This window comes from Convolutriloba macropyga, chromosome 15 (assembly GCF_964194025.1).
Source record: "Convolutriloba macropyga chromosome 15, txConMacr16.3, whole genome shotgun sequence".
Classification (NCBI taxonomy): Eukaryota; Metazoa; Xenacoelomorpha; order Acoela; family Convolutidae; genus Convolutriloba; species Convolutriloba macropyga.
In genome coordinates this window covers 32,310,431-32,326,971 of record NC_134482.1, presented here as the reverse complement: position 1 = coordinate 32,326,971, position 16,541 = coordinate 32,310,431, and the positions used below count along the sequence as shown (strand labels likewise).

Below are 16,541 nucleotides of genomic sequence, written 5' to 3'. Positions count from 1 at the left end.
CTTTTTTAGCAGGTATTTTGTCTGAGTCGATTTTCGACTCAGATTGGTCACCGATACGTTTTCGAAACATAAAAATATTAAGCCTAAAAAGAGCGCAATCGATTCAGTATATTAGTAGGCTCAACGAAAATTATGTTTAACGAACTTTTTCTGAGCTCTCTACGTATAAAAGAACGGATATAAGGCTTATATGGTTAAGAGATTACGTAATAAACTTTCTCGCTGGATAGCGCATAGATTTCTCGCTGCTCTTTTATTTACTCAGTACCATCGTCGCACGGTTTCAAATGAGATGAAGATATTCAATCATTTGTCGCATGATTGCAGGTCAAACAAATGATATTGAACAATCGTCGTACGATTGCAATTCAAGAAAAGATATTTTCTCGCTGATAACGTTTATTTACTTAGTAACATCCTCCGGCCCAGAAGAAGATGTTGGGAGAATCGGTACCAGCTTAACGAGTGGGCGAACGAGCGATCCGGAAGACGTGCGTACGACGGCGGAGCGGGCGACGCTGTCGGATCCGTAACGGAGTTCTTCGATCCGAGCAGTTGGATAGTAACCCCTAGGGTTGCTTTCTTCAACGATCCACACTAAATCACCAGCCTTGAGGTGATGCTCCGCAGGCGTCTGCCACTTAGCTCTGCGGTTCAGCGCAGGTACATACTCCTTAAGCCAACGTGCCCAGATTGCATTGGCGTATGACTGTGCACGGGCGTACCGCTTACGATGATCGAACTCGTCGACTCCAACGATGGACGGAATTCTGGTTGCTTGGTTACCGAGTAGAAAATGATTAGGTGTTATTGCGCCTAGGTCGGACGGGTCGGCGCTTACGGGCGTTAAAGGACGTGAGTTTAGTGCGTATTCGACCAGACAAAAAGTAGTGTTCAACACCTCATCTGTGAGGCGACGCGTACCGAGGATAGTGTACAGTACTCTTTTAAAACTTCGAACTAGCCTCTCCCAGCTGCCACCTTGGTGTGGCGCACTGGGTGGATTGAACCTCCACTTAATGCCCTTATGTGCAAGTTCGGTGGCAATGTTAAGCGTATTCCATTTTTCCACACATTCACGGAGCTCTTTCTCCGCTCCAATGAAGTTCGTACCATTATCCGACCAAATCATAGCAGGAGTACCCCGACGGGAGACGAACCGCTCCACTCCCATTACACAAGAACTAGTGTCCATGGACGGGACAACTTCAACATGGACAGCACGAGTAGTGAGACAAGTGAAGAGAAATCCCCACCTCTTCTCGGTAGTCCGACGAACTGTGACGTAGAATGGGCCGAAGTAATCAACCCCGGTGTTGGTAAAGGGAGGAGACTGGTATGCCAGTCTCTCCTTTGGGAGGTCTGCCATGATAGGTTGAATGGTTGCTGCACGGAACTTTCTACACAAGACGCAGTTTGATTTGATGGAACGCAGTGTGGAGCGTAGTTTTAGGATGGCATAACGTTCCTGTACCTTTGACCGTAAGTAATCGATGCCCTGATGATGGTTCTTCAAATGAGCATGCCGCAGAAACAGTTTAACAAAAGTATGACGCGCATCCAGCACGATAGGATGCTTAGTGTCAAAGTCAATTTCCACTAGCCGTCGGAGTCGACCAGAAGAACGGATGAGACCATGAGGCCCAATAAACGGAGTGAACTGAGCAATGCGGCTGCTCTTCTTAACGGATTTGTTGTCGAGAAGGTCCTTTCTTTCAGTACTAAAGGACTCTTCCTGAACCAAGTACTGGAGATGACGCTCGGCTTCGTCAAGCTCAACAGGATCGGCTATGCTGCCGTCTACGGTACGGTAACTTTCATGAGATGGTAAAAGACGGAGCACATATGCGGTGACACGCAGTAATTTTTGATAAGAACTGAACTTATCAAACGGGATTAGATTGATACTTTGTTCCTTAGGGGGCTTGGTTACGGATGCGGCTAAAGATGAGATGGAATCATCATCTTGTTCCTTGGTTACAACGCCGAGTTTGATGTTATCAACGACGTCAGTATTTGGCACAAAAGGGAATTGCTTAGTTCTCAAGAAGTCAGGGCCCCTCACCCAGCTACTTGATTGCAAAACTTCAGCGGACATGCCACGCGTGCCAGCATCTGCCGGATTATCACAAGTGGCGACGTGGTTCCATTGGTCAACGCTGGTGTTCTCCAGGATTTCACTAACACGATTTGCAATGAAGATGGGGTGTTTGTTCGTTGAGTTTATCCACTGCAAGACGATGGTACTATCTGTCCACATAAAGACTTTGTCCACAGTAACCGTTAATGCTCGACAGATTTCCCTTTTTAAACGGGCAGCGAGGAGCGCGGCTTGTAATTCCAACTTAGGAACTGTCATTACCTTCATAGGTGCAACACGGGCCTTGCCCAAGACAAACGCCAGCTCTGTTATAGTCTCCCCGGAGGAGCAAGTTACTTGAGCCCTAAGAAATCCTACTGCACTGAATACGTCTTGCGAGCTATCACCAAACATGTGGAGTTCAAGATGTTGGAATGGTCCTGAAAAGTAACTTCTCGGTATAGTGATCTCAGCCAACCGCGGCAGTTCAACACACCAGGCAAGGAATCTGTCAACTGTGTCTTTAGGTAACTCGTCATCCCAACTTTGTCCATTGATACGCCAAATGTCTTTCAAGACTAACCGAGCACCAACAGTAAACGGTGCGACAAGACCAATTGGGTCGTAGACCTTTGACACAAGACTTAAGACCAAGCGCTGTGTTAAACTTTTCGTGATGGTGCTCTTAGTACCCCTGCTCACAACCAGAGTATCGTTGTTGTGATCCCACTTAAGCCCAAGCACGTGCATTGATTCCTCCTTGGATGAAACGATGACCTTAGGTTCAGTGGATTGAGCAGACCCATCAATTCGGTCAGCCAGATCTGGTACATTGCTTACAAATTTAGTAAGCTTGAACCCACCTAGATGGAGAAGATGTACCAATTCCTTCGACCTAATGAGGGCCCTCTCGGGGGATTCCACAGAGTCCAAGTAATCGTCCATGTAGAAGTTCTCAAGGACGGCTTTCGCAGCTTCTGGGTACTCCTTAGCATTGTCGCGTGCCGTGCGCTGAAGTGCGTAGTTGGCGCAGGTGGGCGAATCTTTTGCCCCAAAGATGTGGCGCGTATACTGGTGTACCACAACATTTGATGTGGGGTCCTCCCGCCACAAAAAGCGCAATGATGGCTGATCACATGGTAACACTCCAACTTGGAGGAACATTCCCTCGATGTCGGCGGATACGGCAAATGGATGTTGTCTGAACCGTAGGAGTACATAGATTAGGTTTTGCAGTAGGTCAGGTCCGGTGAGTAATGACTTATTGAGAGATGCGCCATGGAATTTTGCTGCTCCGTTTAGTACCCTACGAACCTTGCCCGGCTTGTTCGGGTTAACAACCGGATGGTGTGGTAGGTACCACTCTCGTTCCGAGCGACTTTCCACCTTATGAGCATCTTTGACCCTTACTACGTAGCCTTTGTCTAAGTCCTCTTTGATGGTATTCGAGTACTTTTCCCTTAATGTCTGATCTTTCGTTAGCCGCTTTTCCAAAGACTTTAAATGAACAAGCGCTGAGAAATAATTGTTGGGCAGTTCGATGTTATCTTCAGCCCATAGCATTCCGACATCGTACCTTTTTCCATTATGCACGGTGGTGTTTTCAAGAATTTCATGCGCACGTGCATCCGATGCGGATCGTGGGTCTACTTGCTTAAGTGCGCCGTACGACTCCATGTCGTACCAAGATTTTACCTGACTAGCGAGTTCAAAATCCTGCTCCATATTGGCTTTGAAACAAGTCGATACTAAACCTGAAGACGACGGTAGAGGGCCGCTTAGAACCCAACCTATGGGCAAGCGAACAGCGAAGGGCGAGGACTTCTCGTCGGCAGCGAAGTACTCTAACGGGCGGATGGCATGATACACATCCTGTCCAAGTATCATTTCGATGTTTCCATAGCAATATGTAACTGGGTCTAGAACTGCTAGGTGCGGGTATGTTTCCTGAAGTGCTTTAATGTTAATGACATCGGCGCCTACATTCAAATTTTCCTTTACGTAAGGGCTGACTTTAAATGGTTCAAATGCTTGGTTGTCGCGTGGTGTTACAATCAGTTCAACTAACTCAGTGTCTACGACCTCTTCGGTATTTATACCCTTGACTGTTAGTTTCAATGCTGTACCGTGCAAACCAAGTCTATTTGCAAGATCATTGGACACCCAAGAGTTACTGCAAGCGGTATCGCACAAAACTAAAGCCGTGGTATCTTTACCGGAGGAGCTCTTCAACTGTAATTCAGTCACCTGAAGGAGGCCTTTCACATTACTCACAGATGACAAAGTAGTGGTCTTACTCGATGATTGGACACTAGGAAGTTTACTTTGATTTGCGCCAGCATTAGAATTAATGTTGTTGTTGTTTGAAGGGAATTTTGGTGGATACACCCTCTCAGCTCCATGAAGAAGTGTGTTATGGGAGCTGTTGCAACCGTCCTTCCTGCATTTCCTGGGGTTTGGGCATTGCCTGAACATATGCTTTTCTCTCAAACATGAGAAACACAGTTTTGCTTCAGCCACTACCTTTGCTCGCTGAGTGGGAGACTTTTCTTTAAATACCCTACACTCCCAGATGCGGTGGATACCTTTACACACAATGCAGCGAGGGGTTGCAGGCGTTGCCGATGTTGAGGCTGGTCTCTGAGTGCCCTTAGTTTGTGTATTAGCAGCAAAAGTTCTTGAGGCAACTTTGGTCTTTACTACTGAGTTGGTGTTATCCTCAGTTCTTGCCTTCGATGAAGTTAGTTTCATTAAATCATGTGCCTCGGCCTTCTCCTTCAACCAATCGTTGAAGTCAAGGAGTGTTGGCTTAACCCAATGTTTCTTCACTGTGAAGAGTGACCAGGATTCTTTCAGATTGGGCGGCAATTTTTGCACAGCCGTGTTGAGAAGTGAGGCGCTCTTAAGGTCTGCGTCATATGAAAGTGATTTAAAGACCCCAACAAGACTTGAAATTGTTGCAGAATAGTTTATGATGTTATCACTATTGTGCATCTTTAGTGGTGGAAAAGAGCTGAGTTTTTCTAAGTGTGCACTGACTACTGCCTGTGGTTGGCCAAATTTACGTTCGAGTGTCTTAAGTGCATCCTTATACATTACACCACAGTATGCGAACTCAGCGATGGCGGTTTTAGCTTTTCCAGTTACAAGAGTTTTTAAGTATGTTAACTTGACATCATCAGTCAAGGACTGTGCGTCTATGGCGCTTTTAAATTGTCCGAACCATTCGTGCCACTGCAGGGGATCACCATTGTATTGTGACAACTTCCACTCGGGCAGTGGATCGTTCTTCTTACAAGTAATTGCGTCCGCCAACTGCTTTATCAAATCCGCAGAGTCCAAAGAAGGAGCCGAAGGTGTGGGATTCGGCGGGCCACCCCAACACAACGGGTTCGGAACGGTAGCTCCATACGTTGGCGGAATGATCGGAGTGACAAAGGTGGGGGCGGTACCTGTGGAAGAACTAAATGGATTCGCTTGCATGAAGTCTGATGTTACGTAATTTTGAGCGCCTGCTGCTGCTTGTACATGAGGGGAGCGGTGCGATGTAGATATATGAGGGTTGATTAACGGGACCGGTTGTACGGTGTATAAATTTGCAGATGTACGTACAAGTGGTACTGCATTAGGTGGGACTGCTGCCGGAAAACGCCAGACATTTGGATCTGGAGGAGCAGGAGGTGCGTGGGTTATGGGTACAAAATTTTGGGGCTGGAAACTCTTTTGTGGAGGTGCTGGATGATTTAATTGAGGTACGAAATTGTTTGCGGAGGAAATGAATGATGCAGGCGGAGAATGGGGTAACAGATTGACATTATTCGCCACGGGGTTAGTGGCTTGCAGTGGGAGTGCTTGTGGCGGGGAAGGAGGAAAGCGGAATGCTGGTGAGATTAACGGAAAATGTGGTGGTGCGGGGTTTAGAACGGGGGATGGAGGGGCTGGTACATTTATGTGTGCTTGTTGCGGATTAAGTGCTAGCGGAGCATTAACAAGTGTGTTTAAAGGTAGTGAACGCGAAGGGCTGACTAAATTCAACTGTCCCGGCATGCTCGACCTGCGAGGGAATTGATGATCTAACTGTAAACCATCGAAGGGCATTGTTGCTTGAGACAGTTCTCGGGCTGTGTTTGGGGCGTTTAGTTGAGTTGGCATACCAAAGTTTATTGGTGGTGATGGAGGCGTATATTGAGGCTGTCGCTGCTCTTGCATGATGTTGTTTGCAACATGTGCATCATTGGTTACATTGGTTCCACTACTTGGTTCATGGACAGGGAGGTTGATGTTGGCCTCAACTTGACCCTGTGTATTGAGATTGAAGTGTGAGTTAGGAAGTTGAGCTGAAGAAGGTCGTTGGACAATTGCTTGGTTGGATTGGGCGATGGAACCAGAAAAGTGCAAACTCGGTTCGTTTGCAACATCTGCCATGTTCCCGGCTGGTGACGAATTAACCCAATCTTGAACAAGTTTCTTGCTCTTCACTGAACTTCTTTCCGTAAAGAGCCCACTCATTTTGCCTGTACCAGACCCGTCCGCTGATGATTTTGTCATCAACTCAATTTCCTCAAGGGCTGCAGCAGCTACTTCCTTGCGATGATCTTCCTCAAGCTGTTCAATTTCTAATTCCCGCAATTTCGTTTGTTTTTCAATTTCAAGACGTTGTCTAGCAATGCGGAGTTTTGCCTCATGTTGTTTCTCAAGTTCCTCCCTTTTGAGTCTAGATAGTTCTAAGTCTCGATGACGCTGACTTGATCTTTTTGAGGAAGTCATATGTGAACCTGATCTTGATTGGTGAGAGGTATACAGCTCTGCCGTCTCTTTGTCATGGACCGAATTGATATACCCTCGAGCAGCAGCAATGAACTCATCAGTTTTCTTTGTTACAGTCTCTAACCATTTCTCAAGGTTCTCACAGGCAGCATCTGGATCTTCAGTCTTTTGTGCCAGATCAAAGAGCTCTTCATTCTTATCAATATGCGTGATAGCACTCAATTAATGCATTTTCAGATAGTTCCATATAAGGACATCGGATTGGTCATCGTTTTTGACAACATCTTAGACATAATTTTTTGGCCATAAATTATTGACAAAAAAATTGTGTTCGCTTATTTACTACTCTATTGTGACATTACTATTGTTTGTTGTTATTGTTGTGGTGTTGCAGTAAACACACCACCATCATCGCCCCAGTTGAGGTGAAGCGCGGCAGCGGCGAGTACATCCCCACTAAGGCTGCCACAGGGTAGGACACTAACACTATACACAACCTTAACAATTAACCTTTCATCACTGCATTTTGGGCACTTTATTCATATCCCTTAACCGCAATCTTAAGTGTTTACACATTTCTTTGATTTTCAAGTCAATTGTTAGCAGTCAAAATTTGTCATACATTTCAGATGGAACATTATATGTCTTCATTATATGCAAATTATTACCCAAAGTTGATCACGCTTGCGCAAGATCAGCATGCGGTGACCATGGTTATATTTAGATTTTAGATATGAAGGACGTTTCAAAAATCAAACTGTGTGAAATTACTTGAAAAATTGCGCGAAATATATCGAAAAGTAATACAAATATTTCGAATTTTGTCTCAAGTCTAGTTCCATGCCAATGATACACATATTGAATTTAATATGCACAGTCAGTTCAGCAGACTAAGATAAAATTTCAGTTCAACTTGGATAGCAATTTTTTGATGCTCTCGTGACATCTTTTTGTTGTGTGATCTCTGATCAACCCAACGACTATCATCATTTTGTTCCATCAATTTAAAAACAGTCAGCCTAAGTTAACTTATTTGGTAGTTTTTGTAAAATGTTCACAACAAATTAGACTAAGAAAGTTGTTTTTGAGCGGAATTTCGAAATTGCAATCCCATTAAAAATTCTTTAATTGACCGTAATTTGTTTGAATATCCTATTCGTTATACTTAAAGCTCACCCTATTCAACCTTAGACGCCTATCTTGTAAGGAACTTGCAAGACTATTGCACCAAATTGTATAATCTTACAGGTGTCTTGCAAGATCCTTGCAAGATTTTACAAGAGGGGCGTGAAAATGCAAGACACTTGCAAGATGGGCACGTAATCTTGCAAGAAACCTTCAAGATTCTTCTTGCATGAGTTTTACAAGATTGTTGCTTGTTCTTGCAAAAATTTTATGAGATAGGAGTTTTCTCTTGTAATAATCTGGCAAGATAGTCATATTTTATCCCAGGCGCCCTAAATAACATGGTTGTAATTGAAATAACAAAATTCTGTCGGAAAACTGTCTCAAGTCGAGTTAAAATAAATTGATTTTGTGATGTTTCTAGTATCTTTTGGTGCTGTTCTCGTCTCTCTCTTTCTCATCCGGGCAAGGAACTGACTGCGGTCGAGATACAAACAGACCACTATAGGAGATTTGAGCCGAGCATTAAGTAAAAAACCAGGCTTAAAGTCTATCTACAAACGAAACAAAATAAATCAAAACACAGCAAAAATATACATAAGAAAGCATTAGCTCAAGTTGATATAAAGCTTTATTTACGAGCCAAGAAACCCTGCAAAAGGTGAAAATATATTGAAACTTTGTATTACCCAAACGAGCGTACGACTGACAACTTTTTGAGTAAGAATATTCTATCCAAGTGATGGCAAGGAAACCACTGGTTGGTCTTTTGAACTATTCAACAAAATCTCTAAAATTAGGCATTTTTGATAGATTTCTGCCGTGAAACGTCCATTTAGTTCAAAAACTATTGCTTGACGTTCCAAAACCTAATGAAGTTGACATATTACTGCACATTGATGTAACAGGGCCAAACAAAGGTCTCCAAAAAGAGACTCAGGAAAGAGAGAGAGAGAGAGAGAGAGAGAGAGAGAGAGAGAGAAAGAAAGAGAGAGAGAGAGAGAGAGAGAGAGAGAAAGAGAGAGAGATAGAGAGAGAGAGAGAGCGCGCGCGCGCGAGAGAGAGAGAGAGAGAGAGAGAGAGAGAGAGAGAGAGAGAGAGAGAGAGAGAGAGAGAGAGAGAGAGAGAGAGATTGTAGCAAGCTCTACCAGGTGTTCAAGATTTAGTTAGTGACCTAAGTTGTACATTGTCAGTATTACGCGCTGAAAAAATATCAATCAGATATACTCAGGTCAGATGCCACCGTGATTTGATGCTTCAATCTGTTTGAACCCCAAAGATCCCGCGATTCTGCGCAAGCGAACCAATTGAAGGAAGTCATGGCAACAATTGGCTGCAATAGGAACAAGTTCTTCCATATCACAAGTTTTATATTCAAAAAAAGTACCCACCATGTTACTTTTGGTTGTTGATGAGTCACCATAAATAACAGTTCAAACAAATGTCAACTGAAAAAATTAGGAAAACGTTTTTGCGCCAACATTTAGAAAAAGTTATAACTCATTGTTGTCACTTTTCTGGGGAATTTTAAAACAAAAAACAACTGTTTACTTTCTTTCGTCATATTCATGCCCTCTTAAGAAAATATGAAAACAATAACAGTCCAAAAGAAATATAGAAAATTCAACTTTTGAATTTACATAATTTTTCTTGCTGAGTAAGTAACACCACCTAATTTGCGATTTACTAATAGATTTTAGCTTTGATTGACCCATCACCTCTATCAAAAACTAATTATCTGCAGTTCAGTCAGGAGTCACCAATTAAGTCTGTGTTAATATAACCTGTCAACAATACTCACCATTTTTTTTATCCAATCTAAAATACTGAAACTTTGATACAATTCACACTATACCAATTTCATTAACATTAATCTGCTCTGTTTTAGACACTTTCCCAATGCTAAGATCAGGTACCACAGTCTTCCGACAAACAACAACAACAACAACAACAATAACAGCCCCGGTACTTCAACAACAGCAGCCAATAATGAGGGGGACCCTCCTGGTTACCATAGCAACCGCCACACCCTCTCCACGCCCCCCTCAGCTGAGCTGAACTACAGATCATATACAAACGGAGCTTCCAAAAGGTTGTCTTGAAGTGTCTTTTACTCTGAACAATCGTGAAAAAAATTGACAAAATTAAAATCACTTTGAGGTGTTTCTTGAAAAATTTGCTACACAACTAATTATTGTCAGACTTGCATAACTATCTTGTAGACTGATAATTTTGCAGAATGATTGCTTAAATATTGGAGCTGAAATAATGTCACCCAATGAGAGGGGAATTTATTTATCAATCGTCCTCTTCTCGACTCACTCAATGAGAGGAGAGTTGAAGAAAATGCTTAGTTGACTGAAAATCAGAAAAAGCACGATGAAATTAACGAACATGAAGGCGACGCTAAACGCAATTAATGGACTATCATTTCAAATTAGAACCAGGTCAGCAATGAACCAATTAATGTCATTCGTTTTTTGACATTAAAAACATCGTCAAACTACAAAAATTTTAATTTCTGTAAGATTTAATGGTGCAAATACCCTTATGAAAACTTCAACGACGATAACTACTCGAATGAAAATAGAGAACAACGTATTTTTCCAACAGAAAGTGCAGAAATGTCTCACAGATTATCGCATCTCCATAAAATGTGTATGATTCTATTATAATTTTTTTTGTTTACTTCAAGGTCAGGCTTGGCCCCCCACATAGAGATCTCTAGACCCACTCTATACCATCAACAGCAAGTCCAACAACAACAACAACAGCAGCAGTTCATTGATCCATCTTCTGTCTATGCAGACGACATTCAAAACAACCACCATCAACATCAGTTGTCATTAGTGACGTCACAACCACATCATCAGCAGGGCTCTCTCAGTCACACTTCATCGCCAAAATGTTAGTGCATTATATACTGTCTTATTTGGGTTTTAACAATATTTCCGTTCAATTTTTTTTTTAAAATTGTGTCTGGCTTTTAGCGGTTTCTTGTTTCCCAATTTTATACCGTCCCAGTTTTTATTTAACCAATTTTATACCTTCAACCCTCCAACAATAAACGTGTAAATTTGGAATCCTATAAAATGGAGAAAAAGAATCATACAACACGGTCAGTTTATCTAATCCAACACTGAATCTTAACAGCTCGGCTTAATTCTGTAAGTGGCTTGAAATTTTACCCGGCGTACGTAATTAACTGTAAACAAGGAATGGTAAGACTGTATTCAGCAGGCCATTGCAAAAACATTCTCCTTAGCTCAAGAGTTTGAAAAAGTTAAAGGAATTAAGAAAGAACGCAAAAGTGCTGAAGTGATACATGCGCCTAATTTTGTTCACAAATTTTAAAATGAGGATTGAAACACAGGTACTTCTACAAAAAAAACAAAAATCAGAAAGTGTTTCCAAATAAAAGTTGTTATAGATGTTGGCGAAGGCTCATCGTATTTTCCTTGCATCTTCGTTTCTTTCTTATGCAGATTTAGAAAAATTAAGAAAAATTAGAAAAATTAAAAAGGGAAAACGTTGACGAGGCTTTCTAAAGAAACCATTCTGATCATGGATCTGATATAATTTGTTTGTAAAAACAAAAAAAAAACACTAAACTATAACATATAATGTTCTCAACTTCTTTTACTGACAACAAATCCTATCGTAATGAGTAATAGAATTTTATTTATAGGCAACAAAATAATTAACTTATACATATAACAATAGATATTAAAAAATAAAAAATAATCGTTTCATGAAAAAAGGAGGAGCTGCAACATATAATTGCTGCTCCCAGAGAGTCGGACAAAAACAGCATTTTCGAAATCAATTAGAATTTGCAAAAATTGAAGCTGGTATCTAAACTGAAGGTTCGTGAAGTTGTATGTAATGGAAAAAAAACGCAACAATTAGTTCGTCAAAGTTGTTCTCAAAAACAAATAGGCGTTAGCAATGACATTGAAATGTATTTAAGAGCCCGGATCTGGTCAACCTAAAAACAATAGTAAAAATATTTTTCAAGGAAGGTCACAAAAATTTTTCAAGAATAACGTAACAATAAAAAATTTGATGACTTGATTCTAGCAGTTGACAATTTATCAAAAATTTAACTCGGTTCTCGCCATCAAGAAGAATTTTCAATTTCAACTCATTAGCTTCTGTTGGTGACAGTTTTTAACAATTGGAAGAAAATTTGAATTTCGATAGAAAATTTAACAAATTTCAAGAGTGACTGTAAAATTGAAAAGTGATCAGTCTTGATCGGAGAATATGGAAACCTAATTTTGACATTAAAAACACGTTTTCAAAAGTTCTGCCTCTCCATTTGTTTTGGGTATTAAAACGACAGTGTCGAAACACGTTTTGCTAAAACACATTTGGCAGAGGTGGCTTTGATTTAAGTGAACTTTAGTAAGCGGGGGCATACAATTTTCAAAGAAGTATGAAGAAATTTTGAAATCAATCTTGATTTTAAACTGATTATCTACCAATTGGAAAAAGAACAAGCATACTAAATTTCTGCGTGAAAAAATTTTTTCTAAATTAATTGAACTTATGTGTCTCATTTGTCTTCTGTTGCGCTTGTCCCATGACTGATGCAAAAAGCGACGGTTAAGATAATTGAAGTACTTAATTCTCCTGACTTCTGCCGAGAACACTAGATATTACCAAAGATTAGGATTCAATTCTAAGAGGTGCTTGATTGGTTTATAAGACTAATGAAATAAAAAAATAAATTAAAATAAAAAAGTTCCATATTTTACCATTATCTAAAATTTTTCATAGAAAACTATAAAAAAAAAGAGAACGTTTGACCGAAGTTTAATTTGGTCTTTATCTCAAACTAAGCGGCTAACAAATTAAGATAAAATTGAAAACCAAGGTAGTTTTAATCTATTAAGAATTTAGGAAAGCAGGTATTTGTAAAACTTCATCCATATTTGAGTTTATTTCTATTTTAGTTCAATTATTTCCACCTATTCAGGTGATAAGCCCGTTCCAGGAATAAGATGTTCAAAAGCCGTAAAATTACTTATTCAATTTGTAAACAAATTTGGTTTACCAATTTCCGTTGGAACCAATTTTCATTTCAAATTGCAAAATCTTGTTGGTTTTATGCTCTTGATAATTCTCTTCTAAATCAGTTGGCTAATTTAATATTTTCAGTTGCTCATAGTTTAACTTGTGCTATGAATAGTGTCATTTGCACTGCGATATCTAGTCTAGAAATGCAGATGAAAGTAGTGCTAACTAAAAGAACACTACTCGAAGATCCCCCTCAGGAAAAATATACCCGGAAAAGAACACGTACGAGAAGCAGGTCAAAGGTGGTACTCAACAGTTGGAAAGAGACAGATTGACACTGAATGCCCAACTCAAGTTCGCAATGAAGAATATATGCGAAAAGATTGACGAAAAAGGCTTCTTGTGCGGAGACAAACTGTGGGGAACATGCGACCAGATAACAGTTTCACTTTTCATTTTTGCTTCGGAGTAAATGGTTGTCGAATATTCAGCAGCAAACACCCGCACCTCGATGGCGAAAAACAATCCTCACGTGGTCTCTGGAAGGCAATGGTAGATTCTTTTATCAGAAGTTGGAGTATAATGTAGGACCGTTTCGTCCTATTTATACTGAAACAATAAAAAGGAGAGGCAGTAGAACTGTTCTACGGCAGACTGAAAAAACTAGCGAAAACTAGGAAAATTGCAGACATTGGGATGAAGAAGATTCCATAACTTGTGAGATGTGATCTTAAATATGATAGAATTGGACACGCAGAAAGATCTTCTTCGCGAAACGTTCACTCCCACTAAAGCACTTGAATAGACAATTTGTATGCAAATCGGTATTAAAAACCAACCAGTGTTAAACCAAAAACAAGACGAGCAATCAAACATTCAATTTAATAAAAATTCTCAAAACAGAAATCTTAACTCGAATTAAAATCAGCAACGTCAACCCTTCACTCACAACGCGAATGCCTGCCCACAAAATCGAAACTCTAACAATTGCCAAAATTGCTGTCAATATTGGAACAATACCGACAGACAAAATTGGCCCGCACGAGTGAAAAACTGTAACAACAGCGGAAAGTGTCGCAAACCTAAAAAGCAAACACATACTCCAACCCGGCAACCAAATGTTAACCAAATCGAGGAAACTGTTGAAGAAGACAATGATGAAGAGTCAGTAAACTACATCATTAGCTACAACCAATTGTATAACGAGATTTTTGACATTTCATATGAAAGCTCCGGCGATGATTACGTAGCAACAATAACGAGCAAAAAAGCAACAAATGTGGTGTCCAATCGACGTATGGGAACATAAAAAGGACAGCAATGATCGACTCTGGTGTTTGCAGTATAATCAAACAATGCCTTGCTACAAGAATCCTGAAAGATACACCCCTATCCTCTTGGATTACCGGAACTTACGACAAAGAACTAAAAACCTACTTGATTGAACCAATCAGAGTAAACTGCGATGCTGGGAAGACAATTGTAATGGTTGGACAGATTGGTCATGTTTCGAGTAATCAAAATTGTCGACCTATTAAATCTGTCGATAAAATTTCTCTTTCTTTTCTGTTTGGCTAAACACTATCGACCATTTGTTCCCAGCAGCCTTTTGTGTATATGATTGGTGTAATAATGCTAAAACTTGGCAGTCATCGACTCGGCCGATGGGGAATTCAACCGACAACCAAAAAATGAGATTCGAAGCGACAACCCTGCACAAGGGTGCACAACAATTCTAATGATTGGAGGATTTAGTTATATTTTGACCAATCAGATTGTTCCGCCAGTCAGAATTAAGTTGTCGGCTAAATTTGACAACTTTTCTTTGTCGGCTAATACCACTGTCGGTCAAAATACCTATCATCCTAGAAATTACTGTGGTCTGAACTTTAGTCCACCGATGTGCTGTTGGCAACTTCGATCGCAATTGTCCACAAATGGACGTTTTGATTGAACGGTGGCTACCAGTTTTCAGGTAGACATTTTGGCTATTTCAGAATAAAACTCATCTTCAGTAAACAATCAGTTTCATTCAAACTTGGCAAAATTTTCTTTTTTTCTTGCCAAGTTTTTTTGTATTTTCAACGCCATTTTCGTCTCGCTCAATATGTGCAAAATACTGAATTCAAATTTATTTTCCAAGTTGGAAATTCATCAATTATTGATTAGCCGAGTGCTTTGTTCCTTAAAAACACGTGAAGTCATGTTCACGCGCTTCCTTCTTTTCAAAAAAGAGAAACGGATAAAAAAGATAGATTATATATTGGTTGCCAAATGGCGTTAAATACTAAGTTGTATAAAGAAACCTTACTCTGTAAAATTATTTCTTCCCAACTGTGAATACATTATTAAAAAGGCGAAAGCAATATTGGAGCCTTCAATCGGAAAAAGGCGGAAAAAAGTTTCCGCTTCCATTGGAAAAATGGAAAAAATGGCAAACATCGTTTTTGTTTTGTATGTTTTACGAAATAATCAAATTTATAGAATCTGTTTCCTTTTCCTACCATGATAATTAAATTTTATTAATATTAAAAGACAGAAAAATATTGCGTTATATTAAAAAATGGACACACAAATACTTCAAACCGCAGAACACATTCACGTCAGCAGAATATCATCATTATGTAAACCTTACGTCATAAAATACCCAAAATCTGCAGCGAAAACGAAGCACCGTGTCAGTATTAAGCGCCTTGAAAGAGCAGTAACCCCAAAATTTCACGAAGTCAAGATATCTCGAAGAAAAGAAGCTGTTTTAGAAAAACCGCTAGTCAAAGTTCATGACAAACATCAACATCGTTTGCCGAAATTATCGTCAAAATGTCTCCATTCGACAAGAAATTCTAGAGAACAGAAAACAGGAAATTTACGAAATTTTGGATATTTGGGCAAGAAAATTGTGCCAAATTTAGCAATAATAAATCGAGCTGTTACTCAGCCAGCTTTTGGCTCTAAATTATCTGCAGCTGATAATTGTACTCAAATTGGAGACTTAAATATTGCAACTTCGGATGAAGATTTCACGACTAATCTCAGCGCTGCTCATTTGAGGTCAAACGGTGATGAAAATTTTGAAAAGTGTGAACGATGGAGCAGATCTAAAACTGAAGTTTCACAGACAAAAGTGGATCCAAAGAAATTGCTGCAAGCTATCAAAGTTTGTCATCTGGGCAGTTCGAAACTTTTGGGAAAATGGAAACAATATGACAACAGGCAATCATTTCACAATTTTATAGTATTACAACCGTTTTAAGAAATAGCTCCATCGTAAAATAACGAAGCAGTTTAAAAAACACCCACCCCAAGCATTTTTAGCAGATAAAGTGGAACAAATACGAAAAGCTAGACCTGTTTAATATTAAAAAAATCAAATTTATTGAGGTGCATTAACACCTGGTTTGGGGGTGAGGGGGTCATAAGACAATATACCACAATACGGGGCGGCTTGGGAGTCTCTGCAGATAGGATCCAATTTTTCTCTTTTTTTCTGGACTTGGATACAATACTAGGAGACATTAATTGGACGTTACAATTTGCTGGGATTGCC

General features: G+C 40.1%; 1 protein-coding gene across 5 annotated transcripts in view; it reads left to right on the top strand.

The window, feature by feature from the left end:
• The window catches only part of LOC142354039 (uncharacterized), a 52,021-nt gene that overhangs the window by 21,826 nt on the left and 13,654 nt on the right, over nt 1-16,541 (top strand). For 3 of the 5 annotated variants that reach the window (XM_075406301.1, XM_075406303.1, XM_075406304.1), the window contains 3 exons: nt 7,242-7,319; nt 9,861-10,064; nt 10,668-10,879. In XM_075406301.1, the coding sequence (XP_075262416.1) occupies nt 7,242-7,319; nt 9,861-10,064; nt 10,668-10,879 (494 nt within the window). The remainder of the gene's footprint in view (nt 1-7,241; nt 7,320-9,860; nt 10,065-10,667; nt 10,880-16,541) is intronic. The other 2 variants (XM_075406302.1, XM_075406305.1) reach the window with 1 other exon arrangement.